The sequence below is a fragment of the Oryctolagus cuniculus genome, chromosome 16 (assembly GCF_964237555.1).
Source record: "Oryctolagus cuniculus chromosome 16, mOryCun1.1, whole genome shotgun sequence".
NCBI classification, from domain to species: domain Eukaryota; kingdom Metazoa; phylum Chordata; class Mammalia; order Lagomorpha; family Leporidae; genus Oryctolagus; species Oryctolagus cuniculus.
Window position 1 is genome coordinate 3,326,997 of NC_091447.1, and position 18,970 is coordinate 3,345,966.

General features: G+C 45.7%; 1 protein-coding gene across 1 annotated transcript in view; it reads right to left on the minus strand.

Moving 5' to 3' along the window:
- Nucleotides 1-1,969: 1,969 nt before the first annotated feature.
- The window catches only part of LOC138845844 (endogenous retrovirus group K member 10 Gag polyprotein-like), a 37,854-nt gene continuing 20,853 nt past the window's right edge, over nt 1,970-18,970 (minus strand). The window contains exons 4-5 of the mRNA XM_070059561.1: nt 7,313-7,393; nt 1,970-7,012 (exon numbers count right to left, since the gene is read on the minus strand). Of these exons, the coding sequence (XP_069915662.1) occupies nt 6,111-7,012; nt 7,313-7,361 (951 nt within the window). The 5' untranslated portion in view covers nt 7,362-7,393 and the 3' untranslated portion in view covers nt 1,970-6,110. The remainder of the gene's footprint in view (nt 7,013-7,312; nt 7,394-18,970) is intronic.

Here is an 18,970-nt window from a genome sequence, read left to right on the forward strand (position 1 = left end):
AAAAAAAAATCCATGGCTGGCACCACTGTCTGTAGTGCCACCATCCCTTATGGGCGCCAGTTCAAGTCCCAGCTGCTCCACTTCCAATAAAGCTCTCTGGAAAAGCAGAAGATGGCTCAAGTCCTTGTGCCCCTCACCTGCATGGGATAGAGAGAGAAAGCTCCTGGTTCCTAGCTTCCAATTGGCCCAGCTCCAGCCATTGGAGCTTTCTGAGGACTGAACCAGTGGACGGAAGACCTCTCTCTCTGCCTCTGCCTCTCTGTAACTCTGCCGTTCAAATAAATAAATAAATCTTAAAAAAAAAAATACCTAACACACGCACTTTAAAAAAAAATCAAGGAGCCAATGCTGTGACATGGCAGGTAAAGCCAACACATGCCAGGCAAACATCCCAAATGGGCACAAATTCAAGTCCCTAATGCTCCACTTCTGATCCAGCTCCTTGCTGATGTGTCTGTAGGCAGCAGAAAATGGCCCAAGTACTTGGATGTCCCAGCTTCTCACTTCAGCCTGGCCCAGCCCCAGCCCTTCATGCCATCTGGGGAGTGAACCAGTAAATGAAAGATCTCCCTCTGTATCTCATCTCCCTCTTTTAGGGGGAAAAAGAAAGGTTTCCTGAGACCCTCAGTGGCTCCCCTTGGCTCCAGGTTAAAACACAAAACCTCTCCCTCTGAATAAGGCCTGGAGTTCTTGATTGCCCAGAGGCTGCCAGGCACCAGTTCCCCCCAACCCCGCAATGTTACTCCCAGGGGACTCCCAGAGGCACAAGCTCCCAAACACCCCCACCTCAGCTCCAGCCTTCTATCATCAAGTCCCCTGGAGCTCTTGTCACAGTCTGCCATGTGCCTTTAATGAGGGATGGGAACAAGAGCTTCTGTGCCCATGTCTGGTGGTAACAGCCTGGCTTTAGAACTAACCATCTTGGGTTAGAGCCCTGGCCCTTCCACTCGTTGGGCAGGCGCCATGGAGCAAGCACCCCCTGCCCGGCTCTGAGCCTCCCTTTCCTCACCTATCAAATGGGCTGACTCCACACCATCAGGACACAGAGAATGGAAGGGCTGCACAGTACTTGATGCAGCTCCTAAGGAGTTCGGATACTCAACAGTCTCTTTGATTTTTTTTTTTTTTTTGCCATCTTAGGAAAAAAACAAAGAAAAGAAAAGATATTCCCAGTTGGTTGGCATCAGTATCACCAAGAGCAGACAGCTGGAAAATCTGGGTGCCCCGCAGAAGCGGGAACAGGTGATGCTTGCTCATCTCACTCCACACTGTGTGAGGCACGACTCTCCATCCTGAAGGTGCCTGCAGTGGTGCCTGCCCTGCACAGCTGGTTCTATGACACAGATGTATCATCTTGCCACATCTGCAGGTCAGGAGCCTGCGTGCTTCAGGCTCAAGGTCTCTCCTGAGGTTACAAGGGGCCATCTGGGATGCTGTGGCCTCAGTTCCTTGTTGCTGTAGGGCTGCATCCCTGTTTCCTGCCTTGCCTAGGTGGTTTGCTTGGATCCTCATGTGGGGTGAGCTGATGCAAGGTCAGGTTCTCGGGTCAGGTCCAGGAGGACTGTCTGGTCTTCTTAGGCCCTGGCTGACTCACTCAGTGTCACACACATCATCTCCATTTATACTGACACGGTCACTGAATCAGGGACCTCCACCTAAGCTGCAGAGTCTGTCCCACAATGGGGTACCACAGGAGAATGACACCATGGGGTGAGACCCAGAATCAGGTGGTACCCGTGGGGCATGGGCAGGCATCCTAGGGGAGGAAGTTGGACAGTGAGCCAGAAGGAGGGCAGGGCAGGCTCTCCAGGGATCAGCAGTAGGGAGCCCCCAGCTGGCAGGCAGACAGTGCAGCCAGGGCACAGAGAGACTGGACGGAGACATCTCCCAGGATGCAAGACAGCTCAGCTGCAGGCGTACACCTTCCGGATAGGTTAACGCCGGTGAGACCTCGGAGACACCAGACGCGTTTATCGGCTTTTCAGCTTCAACTTTATTTTTCAGCAGACTCGCATTACATGTCGCGAACGCCCGCCGTCTTCGCCTCCTCCAACCCTCTTATATATCCCGCCCTGTTACCAGCATTCATTCACAACTCCTTCATTCACCACTCCCGCTTATTACTGGCGTTCATTCAGAGCTCCCGCCTGTTACCGGCGTTCATTCACAGCTCCTGCCTGTTACCAGCGTTCATTCATCACTCCCGCGCACCGTCCACCTATCTATATATGATTCACGGAAAACATGTTACCAACTCAGCAAGAGTAAGTGTGGGAAACATGCAATAACAGGATGCTGAAAGTCAAAACAGGATCTTGCAATTAGCAACGGGCAGGGTGGAAAAAGCCCAGCACTAAACTTCTTGTGCTTGTACATGTCGGGAGGGGCACAGCTGGCCAGGCTGTCCCGTTCCCCGACATCTCCCCCTTATTTCTTTGCAAAATGGAGTGGTACTGTGCCTGTCTTAGGTGACCAAGAGCATCTATCGGGCTTACCCGTCATTGGCACATGAACATGAGGTGTGGAGGGAGCGTTCATGCCCTGTCTTAGGTTGCCTTGAAGACCTCTCAGAACTTACCCGTCTTTGACTACCATTCCAGCAGATTCAGCCACACCTGAATCTGTCCATTTTGCATGGGGTACTGGTTATTGAATGTTAGCTGGCTTGTTTAACCACCATTTGCGTATTAACAGCCCTTGCAAGATCCGAACAATAATTGATCCTGTTATAAGCACAATAAGAGCCAACCCTATAATAGCGGCCCATTGTTTAATTGGATTCCAACTACCATTTAACATGCTACCCAAAAGACGGGACTGATTAGCGGCAAATGAAAAGTGGTTGTAGGGGTAGGTGGTAACACAAACTGCAGTAGATCGAATAACACAGGGTATGCCAACCAGGCCTAATCTTGCAATAAATCCATTCATTAACAGCTGAATAGCAGTATATCATCAAGTGCCTGGGCGGTAGATCTTGTGATGCTATCAAGTATGGACAGTGTGGAGGTTTGGCTCACGGCCATGCCAATAGTGGACTAACAAGCTGAATACGCCGCAATTACTGCAACGACGACCGCGGTGACTCCAAAGTCTCTCCTGTGTTGAACAGCCATAGAGAAGTCCTTCTCAGGCAAATACACAACTGGAGAGGGAGAGGTAGGGCTCTCAAGAGACCCCAATACTCATCCAGCTTGGCCATCGTCGGTGACAGTGGCGTCATTATTAGTAGGAGTAGGATCACGATCATCTTGCCACTCTATTGTTCTTGTCCGTCTTTCTGGAGTCCAGATTGGATTTTTTTCTTCCTGTGGGAGAAAACAAACAGCGCCTCATACCCTTCTTATTAATGGGTATGGGCCTTTCCATTTGTTATCTTGTGGGTCTTTCCACATAATCATTTTTCTAACGTGTGGCTGAGCTTCTGTCGGTTCATGGGGTTTATTACTATTGGGGGTCTGTTCCAAGATTACATGACGTTCTGCCGGGGTGAGACCATCAGCTTTTTTATTTAAAAAATTTATGGTAAGTAAGGCGAGGTTGAGAATGTCTTTAGGGGAACGGGATAGTGCCCCTATTCCCCCTTTTTGTTTTAATACAAAGTTTTTCAGATACAGATTAGTGCGTTCCACAACGGCTTGTCCAGCAGGGTTATATGGGATGCCGGTTTAAATGAGAGATATGAAAAGTTGCTAAAAACTCAGCAAAAGCCTTAGAAGTATAAGCAGGTCCATTATCAGTTTTTATTATATTAGGAATTCCCCAAGAAGCAAAACATTGTAACATATGTTGCATTACATGGGAGGTGGACTCTTTGGCGGCGGCGGTAGCCATAACTACTCCTGAGTCAGTATCCACCATAACATGGACATAGGATAGCTTGCCAAAGGCAGGGATATGCGTTACATCCATTTGCCAAATGTGACATGGATAAAGGCCCCGGGGATTAGCTCCAGTGGGCATAGTAACAGGCTGATGAATAACACATTTTTCACAATTTTGGACAATAGATTTAGCTTTACGAATAGGGATATTAAACCTCATACTTAAGGTCTTACTATTAACATGCCAAAGTTTGTGATATTCTGTTGCCTGTTCCATGGCAGTGCAAGCTAAAAGGAAGCGGGAATGTTGATCGGCAAGGGCATTTCCCACGGTGAGAGGACCTGGCAGGGAGGTATGTGCTCTAATATGGGTGATAAAAATGGGATCTGATCTCCTAAATAAAGTGTGCTGAACAAGCTCAAAATAAGGAAACACTGTAGAACTTTTGGATATTAACGAAGGGGAGCCTAGCCTCTTAACAGCATTAACAACATATAAGCTATCAGAAATGATATTAAGAGGACCCTCAACCATATTTAATAACTTAGCCACTACAGCTAGCTCTGCATGTTGAGGTGAGGGAGATGCAGTAACTGCATGATGCACCTGACCTTGTAAAATAGCCACCCCGGTACCTCCTTTTGCTCCATCAGTAAAAGCTATGGGTGCTTTGGGAATGGGATTAGCATGGTTATAACGGGGAGGCCGGGTTGAGTGGCCCCCATAGGTTGCATTTGTTTATTTATGGCTCTTAAATCATGAAGTAGGCGATATTTACCTGATTTCTTTTTAATCACAAAGATAGGAGTATTCCAAGGAGAAGTAGATGGCTGAAGATGTCCTGCCCCTAATTGTTCCTCTACTAAGGTTTTTACAGCAGCCAATTTTTCTTCTGTAAGGGGCCACTGCGAAATCCACACTGGCTTAGAGGAGAGCCAAGTTATAGGGATTGGCTGCGGTGCGGTGGCCCCTCCTGGAAACCCAGTCCATGCCTGTCCTTTTCTCCTTTTGGACTAATGGGCATTGTAATACCCTGTTCCCTAGCTCCCAGGCCTCCACCTTTATATCCCATTCACGTCATGATGTTCCACGCAGCCTGTGATCCTTGTTGTTTTCCCTTTTCATTAGTCAAGGTAAGTCTTAGTTCCTGTAGGACGTCTCGTCCCCACAGGGTAACTGGCAGCTTACAGATATATGGTTGGAACTGTCCAGAATGGCCTTCATTGTCAGTCCAAGTGAGGATGCTGGCACTCCTAGGTGGAGCATGGGTAGTACCCAACCCTACCAGTGTATTCTCTGACTCTTGTGTTGGCCAGGAGGGAGGCCAGTCATCTGCGGCTATAATATTTACATCAGCCCCAGTATCTAACAAGCCTTGTATTGTTTTTCCCTGAATGACAAGAGGCCAAAGTGGTCTGTTTTCCAATGATAAGGAGAGTGCTGCAAAATTACTTCCTTGTTTAGCTCTCTGATCTCTAATTTTTTCCCAGCATAGTAGTTGTGCTAGGGGTCTGTCATTATCTACGATAGCTGCACCTAAGGTGGCTTGAACGATAACTTTAGGTTTGCATGTGGGGAAAGTTACTATTGCTGGCTGAATTTGGAGTCCGCGCTGAAAATTAGTGGCTCGTCCAATCACTAGTCCGAAGCCAGTATTGGGAAGAGAATTTTTAGTAGGGACTACATCAATGATTTGAGGACCCATAGCTGGAGTTAATATTTGAGACTCCGTTGGCCACAATTCGAAACAGCTTACTGTTCCTGATGCCCCTTTTTTGATTGCTGGCGCACCCAATTTTGCTTCGGGCCCCGGTGTGCTGGGCCCCCTCTCCCGTTTTTTGACTCTTGGGGAATGGGGTTTCCTGCTCTATCAGTCTTAGAATAACAATCACTGGCCCAATGATTACCTTTCCCACATTTAGGGCATAATCCTGGCTGTCGTTTGTTGGGCTTATGTTGTCTACATTCCTTTTTTACATGTCCAGGTTGGCCGCAAGCGAAACATTTGCGGTCACTTGCTCTATTGGCCTTAGCCATTGCCATAGCAGCATGAGCCCCAGAGGCAACATCATCCATGACATCTCTGCAAATTTTCATAAAGGTAGGGATGTCCTTATGTTGCCAAGGCCTTAGCGCGGAGCGACATGTCTTATTAGCATTTTCATATGCCAGTCGTCTCAGCAAGGGTGCGGCCTCTTCAGGAGACTCAAACAGATTGCCTGCAGCTTCATAAAGGCGGTTAATAAAATCTGCATAAGGCTCGGTCGGTCCTTGTATTATCTTAGTCAAACTGTGTTTAACTTCCCCCTTTTTTTTTGCACTACCTTCCAGGCCCTCAAGGCTATATCTCTTATTTGTTGTAATAACTCCCGGGGACACTGAGCTTGCACCGCTTCTGCATGGAATGCTCCCTCTCCGTTTAACATGTCCTCATTCCAGGCAGGTTGCCCATCAGCTCGGTTTTGCGCCACCTGAGTACGAGCTAGTTCCCTATAAGCAGCTGACCATAAGAGATAATCTCCCCCTGAAAGGACTGCCTTGCAGACATTTCTCCAATCTTCAGGGACTAGGCTCTGAGTGCCTAAGGTTCCTAGGATAGCTTTGGTGAAGTTAGCATGTGGCCCGTAGAGAGTCACTGCCTTTTGCAACTCTTTTAATGCTGTGAAGTCGACCGGAGTCCACCCGCGATTTCCTTGGCGGTCTTCGGTCACTGGAAAGATCTGATGGGGGTTAAAGAACTCTGCCCAATTTGGTTTCAGGCGCCGTGGTGGGTGGGGAGTTGAATCCCCAGTATTTATAAAAAAAGCAGCTTCATCGTCATTACGAGCACTTTCGTTTTCAAGCATTTGCCTTCTAGTCTGTTTCTCCGGCCCAGACTCTAAAACTATGGGCCTCATCTCGCTGGAAGCATTGCCGGCAAAACAGCAACAGCGCATAGGATGACGGGGTGGTTCGTAAGGAGGAGCGGAGGGCATTAAGGGCAACTCCGGGTATAGTGGAAGCGATCCCAGCGTCTGCGAATGTTTCGCTTTTGGTCGGGCTCCTCCGCTTGCTTCCATCCTTGGTTCCTCTATACTATCTCCTTTTTCGCTACTATCATGGGAGTCTTCGCTGAGCTCCTCCAGTAGTTCAGAGCCTTCATCTAAGAGTTCCCCGATCTGGTCATCCTCCGACCGTAAAGCAGTATCTATCAGATAACACAAGCAGATCACTCCCTCCTTGACTCCAGCATTTCGCAATTCACATCCCACCCGTCTCCACCGAACCTGTGATAAATCTCCTTCTTCAACAAACCAAGGACAAGTTTTATATAGTATCCTCATAAAATTGCACACAGCTACACTCTTTACGGGCGTCCCCGTTGCCTTTAAAAGGCGGCTAATCAATAGGTGCATTTTCGTGGTGGACTGTGTGTTCCCCATTGTACCGCGGTATTCCTAGGCTTTTTCCCCTAGACTCCTGTCTATAGACGTTTTTTTTTTCTTACCTTCTTTCCACGTTGCAGCGATCCGAGTCACGGCACCAGTTGCAGGCATACACCTTCCGGATAGGTTAACGCCGGTGAGACCTCGGAGACACCAGACGCGTTTATCGGCTTTTCAGCTTCAACTTTATTTTTCAGCAGACTCGCATTACATGTCGCGAACGCCCGCCGTCTTCGCCTCCTCCAACCCTCTTATATATCCCGCCCTGTTACCGGCATTCATTCACAACTCCTTCATTCACCACTCCCGCTTATTACTGGCGTTCATTCACAGCTCCTGCCTGTTACCAGAGTTCATTCATCACTCCCTCCCACCGTCCACCTATTTATATATGATTCACGGAAAACATGTTACCAACTCAGCAAGAGTAAGTGTGGGAAACATGCAATAACAGGATGCTTAAAGTCAAAACAGGATCTCGCAATTAGCAACGGGCAGGGTGGAAAAAGCCCAGCACTAAACTTCTTGTGCTTGTACATGTCAGGAGGGGCACAGCTGGCCAGGCTGTCCCGTTCCCCAACACTCAGCCCCTTTCAGGCTGTCACCAAGAAGATCCAAAGCTGTGCCCTCCAGGCAGGGAGCCACAACAAGACAGCAAGGCTCAGGGGGCAGAGAAATGAGACTGGAGCAGAAGTGACAGTGGCGAGTTACGGTAGCCGCAGAAAATAGAACCAAAAAAAAAATTGCAGGGGAAACCCTTCTGGATGGAGCAGCCGTGAATCGGAGGACCTACTGGGAGAACAAGGTCGCCCACCGCGCGGAAGCCAAGTCGCGGGACCGAGCCACAGAAGCCCCAGGGTCTGCGCGCCAGTGCTCCAAGGGGAGTGCATGCCACACAGACAACAGCGGGGAGACTTGGGACGCTCAGGGCTCCAAGTCCACACATCGGCGCTGGAAGGGGAGGTGAGCTCAATAACCCGAGACATTGGTGGGGAAACGGGGGTCAGAATCTAGAGGGGGGCCAGAAAGTGCAGCAAACTCACTACCGGAAAGAAGGAAAAAAAAAGCTTCGGGGGTTTCTCTTCCCCCTAACCTTGCAAAGGTTACAAGGCTGCAAGGCTTGAAGAATTCCCAAGAGACAAAGAGCAGGCCTCCTCTCTGGATTTACATATCAATGGGGGAGAGTTAAGGAACTGAGTCACTACAATTCAGTAGCCTAGGCAACCCAGTGGGAGTCCAGAGGAGCCAAAGACTGGAAGCTAAATACCATCAATTCTGCACAGCCCTGCCCTGTGGTGTTACTTACCCCCTGAATAAATAAAATAAATAAATAAATAAAAAGAGAGAGATTTACCACGCATAACCTGAGGGTGTCACCTTTGCACACCCTTAACCAGGAAGAACCAGGCAGAGCTCTCAGGCCGCACCCATCTCAAGCCTCCAAGGCTCCTCCAACAGCAGGCAGTCCACTTAACACGGACACAGTATAAAAAAAAAAAAGAAAGAAAAAAAAAAACGCACAGTGACGCAAGAAGAATTAACTATGCCGAGTAACAAACACAGAAATAGAGGGAGCAAGATCAACGATGACACTATGATGCCTCCAAATAAGCAAAACACCCCAAGCCAAGAGTATGAAGATGATGAGATAGAAGAAATGCAAGATACGGATTTCAAAAAATTTATGATAAGAACATTTAGAAGTTTTCAAAAGCAAATCCTTGAACTACAGAAATCCTTAATGGACAAGATTGAAAATCTCTCTCGTGAAAATGAAATTTTAAGGAAGAGTCAAAATGAAACTCAGAAACTAGTAGAACAGGAAAGTGTAATAGTGAAGAGAAATCAAAATGAAATGAAGAGCTCAATAGATCAAATGACAAACACATTAGAAAGCCTTAAAAACAGAATGGGTGAAGCAGAAGAGAGAATATCGGACTTAGAAGATAGAGCACAGGAAAACATACAGTCAAACCAAAGAAAAGAAGAGGAAATTAGAAACCTAAAAAATATTGTTGGGAATCTACAGGATACTATTAAAAAAACCAACATTCGAGTTCTAGGAGTTCCTGAAGGCATGGAGAGAGAGAAAGGATTGGAAGGCCTTTTTAGTGAGATACTAGCAGAGAACTTTCCAGGCTTGGAGAAGGACAGAGATATCCTAGTACAGGAAGCTCATAGAACCCCCAATAAACATGACCAAAAGAGATCCTCACCACGACACGTGGTAATTAAACTTACCACAGTGAAACATAAAGAAAAGATCCTAAAATGTGCAAGAGAGAAACGTCAGATTACTCTCAGAGGATCTCCAATCAGACTCACAGCTGACTTCTCATCAGAAACCCTACAAGCTAGGAGGGAATGGCGAGACATAGCACAGGTGCTAAGAGAGAAAAATTGCCAGCCCAGAATATTATATCCTGCCAAGCTCTCATTTGTGAATGAAGGTGAAATAAAGACCTTTCATAGCAAACAGAAATTGAAAGACTTTGTGGCCACTTGTCCGGCCCTGCAAAAGATATTTAAAGATGTGCTACACTCAGAAACACAGAAACACGGCCATCAATATGAAAGAAGGGAAAGGAAGAACACCTACCAGTAAAAGAGCATGGGAAGCTCAAAGCATATACTAGAAAATATTTCCGGGAAAATGGCAGGGCAAAGTCACTACGTATCAATAGTCACATTGAACATTAATGGTCTGAATTCTTCAGTTAAAAGACACCGTTTGGCTGACTGGCTCACAGAACACAACCCAACTATTTGTTGCCTACAAGAAACACATCTCTCTAACAAAGAGGCATGCAGACTGAAAGTGAAAGGTTGGAAAAAGATATTCCATGCCAACAGAAACCAAAAAAAAGCAGGTGTAGCCATATTAATATCAGACAAAATAAACTTTAATACAAAAACTGTTAAGAGAGACAAAGAGGGACACTATATAATGATTAAGGGTTCAATTCAACAGGAAGATGTAACTATTATAAATGTATATGCACCTAATTACAGGGCACCGGTCTATTTAAAAGATATGTTAAGGGACTTAAAGGGAGATTTAGATTCCAATACAATAGTACTGGGGGACTTCAATACTCCACTCTCAGAAATAGACAGATCATCCGGACAGAAGATCAACAAGGAAACAGCAGATTTAATTGACACTATTGCCCAAATGGATCTAACAGATATCTACAGAACTTTCAACCCTACATCTACAGACTTCACATTCTTCTCAGCAGCGCATGGAACCTTCTCTAGGATTGATCACATACTAGGCCATAAAGCAAGTCTCAGCAAATTTAAAAGAATTAGAATCATACCATGCAGCTTCTCAGACCACAGCGGGATGAAGCTGGAAATTAGCAACTCAGGAAACCCCAGAAAGTATGCAAACACATGGAGACTGAACAACATGCTCCTGAATGAACACTGGGTCATTCAAGAAATCAAAAGAGAAATCAAAAACTTTCTGGAGTAAATGAAGACAACAACACAACATATCAAAACTTATGGGATACAGCAAAAGCAGTATTGAGAGGCAAATTTATAGCAATAGGTGCCTATATCAAGAAATTGGAAAGGTACCAAATAAATGAGCTTTCAGCGCACCTCAAGGACCTAGAAAAACTGCAGCAAACCAAACCCAAATCTAGTAGGAGAAGAGAAATAATTAAAATCAGAGAAGAAATTAACAGGATTGAATCCAAAAAAACATTACAAAAAATCAGCCAAGCGAGAAGCTGGTTTTTTGAAAAAATAAACAAAATTGACACCCCATTGGCCCAACTAACTAAAAAAAGAAGAGAAAAGACCCAAATCAATAAAATCAGAGATGAAAAAGGAAACGTAACAACAGACACCACAGAAATAAAAAGAATCATCAGAAATTACTACAAGGACCTGTATGCCAGCAAACAGGAAAACCTATCAGAAATGGATAGATTCCTGTACACATGCAATCTACCAAAATTGAACCATGAAGACATCGAAAACCAAAATAGACCCATAACTGAAACAGAAATTGAAACAGTAATAAAGGCCCTCCCAACAAAGAAAAGCCCAGGACCAGATGGATTCACTGCTGAATTCTACCAGACATTTAAAGAAGAACTAATCCTGTCGGGGAACGGGACAGCCTGGCCAGCTGTGCCCCTCCCGACATGTACAAGCACAAGAAGTTTAGTGCTGGGCTTTTTCCACCCTGCCCATTGCTAATTGCAAGATCCTGTTTTGACTTTCAGCATCCTGTTATTGCATGTTTCCCACACTTAGTTGGTAACATGTTTTCTATGAATGATATATATAAATAGGTGGACGGTGGGCGGGAGTGAATGAATGAACGCTGGTAAAAGGCAGAGTGAATGAATGAACGCTGGTAAAAGGCGGAGTGAATGAATGAACGCTGGGAAAAGACGGAGGAATGAATGAACGCCGGTAAAATGCGGAGTGAATGAATGAACGCCGGTAACAGGCAGAGTTGTGAATGAACGCCGGTAACAGGCGGGAGTTATGAATGAACGCCGGTAACAGGCAGGAGCTGTGAATGAATGCGAGTAGTAAGCGGGAGTGGTGAATGAAGGAGTTGTGAATGAATGCCGGTAACAGGGCGGGCGTTCGCGACATGTAACGCGAGTCTGCTGAAAACTAAAGTGGAAGCTGGAAAGCCGATAAACGCGTCTGGTGTCTCCGAGGTCTCGCCGGCGTTAACCTATCCGGAAGGTGTACGCCTGCAATAATCCCATTTCTTCTCAAACTATTCAGAACAATCGAAAAAGAGGGAATCCTCCCAAATTCTTTCTATGAAGCCAGCATCACCTTAATCCCTAAGCCAGAGAAAGATGCAGCACTGAAAGAAAATTACAGACTAATATCCCTGATGAACATAGATGCAAAAATCCTCAATAAAATTCTGGCCAATAGAATACAACAACACATCAGGAAAATCATCCACCCAGACCAAGTGGGATTCATCCCTGGTATGCAAGGATGGTTCAACATTCGCAAATCAATCAATGTGATTCACCACAGTAACAGACTGCAGAAGAAAAACCATATGGTTATCTCAATTGATGCAGAGAAAGCATTTGATAAAATTCAACACCCTTTCATGATGAAAACTCTAAGCAAATTGGGTATAGAAGGAACATTCCTCAATATAATCAAAGCAATTTATAAAAAACCCACAGCCAGCATCCTATTGAATGGGGAAAAGTTGGAAGCATTTCCACTGAAATCTGGCACCAGGCAGGGATGCCCACTCTCACCACTGCTATTTAACATAGTTCTGGAAGTTTTAGCCAGAGCCATCAGACAAGAAAAAGAAATCAAAGAAATACAAATCAAGAAGGAAGAAGTCAAACTATCCCTCTTTGCAGACGATATGATTCTGTATTTAGAGGATCCAAAGAACTCTACTAAGAGACTATTGGAACTCATAGAGGAGTTTGGCAAAGTGGCAGGATATAAAATCAATGCACAAAAATCAACAGCCTTTGTATACACAAGCAATGCCATGGCTGAGAAAGAACTGCTAAGATCAATCCCATTCACAATAGCTACAAAAACAATCAAATACCTTGGAATAAACTTAACCAAGGACGTTAAAGATCTCTACGATGAAAATTACAAAACGTTAAAGAAAGAAATAGAAGAGGATACCAAAAAATGGAAAAATCTTCCATGCTCATGGATTGGAAGAATCAACATCATCAAAATGTCCATTCTCCCAAAAGCAATTTATAGATTCAATGCAATACCACTCAAGATACCAAAGACATTCTTCGCAGATCTAGAAAAAATGATGCTGAAATTCATATGGAGGCATAAGAGACCTCGAATAGCTAAAGCAATCTTGTACAACAAAAACAAAGCCGGAGGCATCACAATACCAGACTTCAGGACATACTACAGGGCAGTTGTAATCAAAACAGCATGGTACTGGTACAGAAACAGATGGATAGACCAATGGAACAGAATTGAAACACCAGAAATCAATCCAAACATCTACACCCAACTTATATTTGATCAAGGATCTAAAACTAATTCATGGAGCAAGGACAGTCTATTCAATAAATGGTGCTGGGAAAACTGGATTTCCACGTGCAGAAGCATGAAGCAAGACCCCTACCTTACACCTTACACAAAAATCCACTCAACGTGGATTAAAGACCTAAATCTACGTCCTGACACCATTAAGTTATTAGAGAACATTGGAGAAACCCTTCAAGATATTGGCACAGGCAAAGAATTTCTGGAAAAGACCCGGGAGGCACAGGCAGTCAAAGCCAAAATTAACATTTGGGATTGCATCAAATTGAGAAGTTTCTGTACTGCAAAAGAAACAGTCAGGAGAGTGAAGAGACAACCGACAGAATGGGAAAAAATATTTGCAAACTATGCAACAGATAAAGGGTTAATAACCAGAATCTACAAAGAGATCAAGAAACTCCACAAAAACAAAACCAACAACACAATTAAGAGATGGGCCAAGGACCTCAATAGACATTTTTCAAAAGAGGAAATCCAAATGGCCAACAGGCACGTGAAAAAATGTTCAAGGTCACTAGCAATCAGGGAAATGCAAATGAAAAGCACAATGAGGTTTCACCTCACCCCGGTTAGAATGGCTCACATACAGAAATCTACCAACAACAGATGCTGGAGAGGATGTGGGGGAAAAGGGACACTAACCCACTGTTGGTGGGAATGCAAACTGGTCAAGCCACTATGGAAGTCAGTCTGGAGATTCCTCAGAAACCTGAAGATAACCCTACCGTTCGACCCAGCCATCCCACTCCTTGGAATTTACCCAAAGGATATTAAATTGGCAAACAAAAAAGCGGTCTGCACCCTAATGTTTATTGCAGCACAATTCACAATAGCCAAGACCTGGAACCAACCTAAATGCCCATCAATGGTAGACTGGATAAAGAAATTATGGGATATGTATTCTTTAGAATACTATACCGCAGTAAGAAACAACGAAATCCAGTCATTTGCAACAAAATGGAGGAATCTGGAACACATCATGCTGAGTGAAGTAAGCCAGTCCCAAAGGGACAAATACCATATGTTCTCCCTGATCGGTGACAACTGACTGAACACCAAAAAGGAAACCTCCTGAAGTGAAATGGACACTATGAGAAATGGTGACTTGATCAGCATAGCCCTGACTGCTAATGGACAACTTAATACATTATCCCTCATAGTATTTTTTTTTGTCTGTTCTACTTAATATGACTGGTTTAATTCTGTAATTATCACACAGTTATTCTTAAGTGTTAAAAATTAACTGAAATGTGATCCCTGTTAAACATAAGAGTGGGAATAAGAGAGGGAAGAGATGTATAATTTGGGGCATGCTCGGGCTGACTTGCCCCAATTGGTAGAGTTGGAAACATACCAGGGGATTCCAATTCAATCCCATCAAGGTGGCATGTGCCAATGCCATCTCACTATTCCAAGTGATCAATTTCAGTTCACAATTGATCATAATGAAAGGACTAAGAGTCAAAGGGAGCACATAAACAAGTCTAGTATCTGCTAACACTAACCGATAGAATAAATAAAGGGGAGAGTGATCCAACATGGGAAGTGAGATACTCTGCAGACTCATAGAATGGCGGATGTCCTAAATAGCACTCTGGCCTCAGAATCAGCCCTAAAGGCATTCGGATCTGGCTGAAAAGCCCATGAGAGTATTTCAGGCATGGAAAGCCAAGATACTCTGGCAAAAAGATCTCTCTGAGTGAGATCCCAGTGGAAAGAACAGGTCTTCAAAGAGGGAGGTGCCTTTCTCTGAAGGGAGGAGAGAACCTCCACTTTGACTATGACCTTGTCTAAACAAGATAAGAGTCGGAGAACTCAGAGGGCTTCCATAGCCTTGGAAACTCATGACTGGTGCATAGGGAGATTACTGATGCCATAAACAGGAGTGTCAATTTGTAAAGTCAACAACAGGAGTCACTGTGCACTTACTCCTCATGTAGGATCTCTGTCCTTAATGTGCTGTACACTGAGTCTTAATGCTATAACGAGTACTCAAACAGTATATTTCACTTTGTGTTTCTATGGGGGTGCAAACGATTGAAATCTTTACTTAATGTTCACTAAACTGATCTTCTGTAAAAAAAAAAAAAAAAAAAAAGAAATTATCAATTCCCAACTTGACTCTCACTGGGATTAAACATGACAATAGGTCTGATCTGATTTCATCATCATTTAAAAAAAATCATCTATTATTTTTCACTTTATGTTTCTGTGTGGGAGCAAACTGTTGAAATCCTTACTTAAGGTATACTAAGCTGATCTTCTGTATATTAAGATAATCGAAAATGAATCTTGATGTGAATGGAAGGGGAGAGGGAGTGGGAAAGGGGAGGGTTGTGGGTGGGAGGGATGGTATGGGGGGGGAAGCCATTGTAACCCATGAGTCGTACTTTGGAAATTTATATTCATTAAATAAAAGATAAAAAAAAAAGAATACTGCAAAGGATCAGGTCATTTTTCCCCCAAAAATGTTCTAGAGGTGTCCACCGGACAAATGAGGATTCACTGCATGCCTGACTGACTTAACCCTTCGTTCACTTCACTCCTTCACAGGTATGAGATCACCCTGGATAATCTTCCCAGAGAATCCCAAATGCAATCCGTCCTCCCATGCTGGCAAAACAACCGTGGAAAGCACACTGGGGACACTCAACCAACACCAGTACTCAGGCAACTGAGGCGGTCGTCTTACACAACAAAGACTTCCTTCCAGGGTCCAGCAAAAGCAGGAGGCTGGGAGATGAAGAAGTTCTAGAGATGGGCCCATGTTGTGCTGTAGTGGATAAAGCCACAGCCTGCAAACCCTCACATCTCATGTGGGCACCAGTTCCTGCCCTGGCTGCTCCAATTCCAATCCAGGTCCCTGAAAATGGTCTGGGAAAAGCAGAGGAAGATGGCCCAAGTACCTGGACCCCTGCAACAAACACAGGGTACTGGGCAGAAGTTCCTGGCTTCAGCCTGGACCAGGGAGGCCACTGCCACCATCTGTGGAATGAGCAACCGATGGAAGATCTCTCCCTCTGTCTCTCCCCCCTTTCTGGAACTATGACTTTCAAAAAATAAACAAATCTTTTTTTAATAAGATTATAAATTCTAAAAATGGAGAGAACCCTCAGAGGACAGATCTCTCATGCAGTGTTCTCAGCACAACAAAAGGAAATGTAAAATCACAGAGCGCAGGGGCAGTGCAGCCATGTTCTTGTTACCCCTTCAGGGAGAACCCTACGGGAGGAAGCCGGGCATTGGTAACACAATGCACACCCGGCACTCACCCCCTGCCCCTTCTACACGCCCAACCCTGCCTTCTCAGCAGGCTCCCTCCATGGCCTAGCTCCTCCAAGTGCACCCTGTACTTTAACATCAACACCTGCCCTTCCCTGAGTAATGCAGCAGGTGGACAAAGGCCAAACACTGGGGTCTATTCTGCCAATCATTCTCTCCACAAACCCTGCACATTCAGATCATTCCCGTGTCTCCACGCCCAGGCCAAAGATGCCAAATGGCCCACAGGACAACAGTGAGAGACTCAGGAGGCAGCAGCCCTGAGTGTCCACACATGAGATGCAGCTCCACTCCCCTGGAGGCTTGCTTTCTACAGGAACTGAGCCTGGTTACCCAGAACCCACAAGTTATTAGGTGGTGGCCCCCAAATCTCCTGCTGTGGGCTGGAGGCAGGGACCACAGTGGAGGCTGGGGAGTGACCGTCCTGGTGAGATGGGAAAGAGTCTGAGGTCTGAAGGGGGAAGATTCTGAGCCAAGGCTCACAAGTGAAGCCCTGCTCCCCACTCACACACACCTGACCAGCGTCCTACTGCACTCACTGCCTTCTGACCCCTGCTAGGGCTCCCTGCATGCTGGGTGGACCCCTTCAGCCCAGCTCCCAAGGCCACCCCTGTATGGCCCTGTGCTCCTATCCAGACTGACTACTTCCCCGATGAGTACTCCCACCCTTCAACAGAGACCCCTCCTCTTCCTCTCCCCAACACCAGGCTTGCTGTTCCCAGAGGCCCTGCTACCTCCTTCTGCCTCACTTATCCATTCAGGCAAAACATCCACAGCAAACAACAGCACAGCCCTTAGCATGGCCTGGCCCTGAGGCAAGCACTCACACAGAAATGCAACAGACTCTAATGAAGTGCTATGGACTACCACTGTGGGGAATCCCACAGGACTCCTAAAAATGAGTCACAGATCACTGCCCACCCAATGATTAAAAGGCTGTGGACCATGGAGAAATCCACTGGTAGCCCCAAAAAAGAGTTATAGCTCACTGCTTCCCACAAAGAAGCAAAAATAAGAAATAAAAATGGAGTTACTTATGCTAAGCCAGAAGCTGATGACATCACTTATGTCAAGCTCAGCGCTTGCCAGAAAGATGCTCCTAATCAGACTGAACAGACTTCCCTGGGCAGTCTGTATGCTATAGATGATAACCTCAAGTTACCTTCCTACTCACACAGGGATTGGATGCACCCAAGGAATACTCCAGATACACTGTCCTAAACAATGGATTGGTGGCACCCTGGGATACTCCGAGAGGGAGGACAACTGATTGGTGACACCTGGACTCCTCCTGGAGACTCCCCCTTCAGAGTGACAAGGATAAAAGGATCATGGTCCCGGTGTCTGTGAACCTCTAGATCTCCACACATTCAGAGCTGAAGAGGCAGCCCATTATAGATGGATCTGTAACGGCACAAGGCAACAACCGATCAAGGGCCCAGTGCGTGTGAACCTCCGGATCTCCTCACACTTGGAACTGAAGAGCCAGCTCGCTAGCCCCTTGCTAAGCGACACAAAGCGACTACAGGACCAAACTCCAGTGGAGCCAGTGCCTCGCCTGGACCCCTTATCAGCCTGCTGCCTGACCTGACCACACAGCTGGACCAGACCTCTCAGCAGGGGACCTCTCCAACTCCTTGCCTTGTCATCCCCCTGGGAACTCTGAGCCTACTGCCCAGAGTGACAGCCATCCCACAACTTCCTGCCTGTAAGTGACTGTTCTGAGATCCATCTCTCTGAGTGGTAATGAGACTCTCGACTTTGAACTTTCACTTTTCGTGACCGTGATAGGAACCCTGAGAACACAGCATTCATAATGATATTAGCCATATGTAATAGGAAGGAATGTGCCTCGACCCTATGATTAAGAATAACGTTATATGCTTTGCTGTACTTATTACAGTTGTTTTGCCTTTGAGACTGCTTTGATGCTAGGTGTGTGTTATGATCTGTGGAGTAATGAACATAACTATAGAGATTGGTATGCAGTGGGAAAGCCCTAGTGTGAATTGGAGTGAGCAATAAAAAGCCTTTCACCGGAAAGACAGTGTTGTGTCCATGTGTTCCTTCTTCCTTGTGCACCGACATGTCACCCTTAAGCCCTGTCGAAATGACCACTGCTAAACTCAGGAGACACCCACACTATACATTCGCTCCATTACAATTAGTAACACCTCTACTGCACACCCTACTCAACAGGTCCCACAACTCTCAGGTGGACACAGCTCCCCCAACTACTGCAAGAACCATCTCCGCACACCCCTGCCACTTCTACAGACTCCTCCAAGTAATTCTAAAAGAAAGGCAGTGGTCTTCAACTCTACCAGACCACTCTTCCAACTCCTGGACCCTCAGCTCCAGGGCAATCTCTAGGACTTCATCCTACT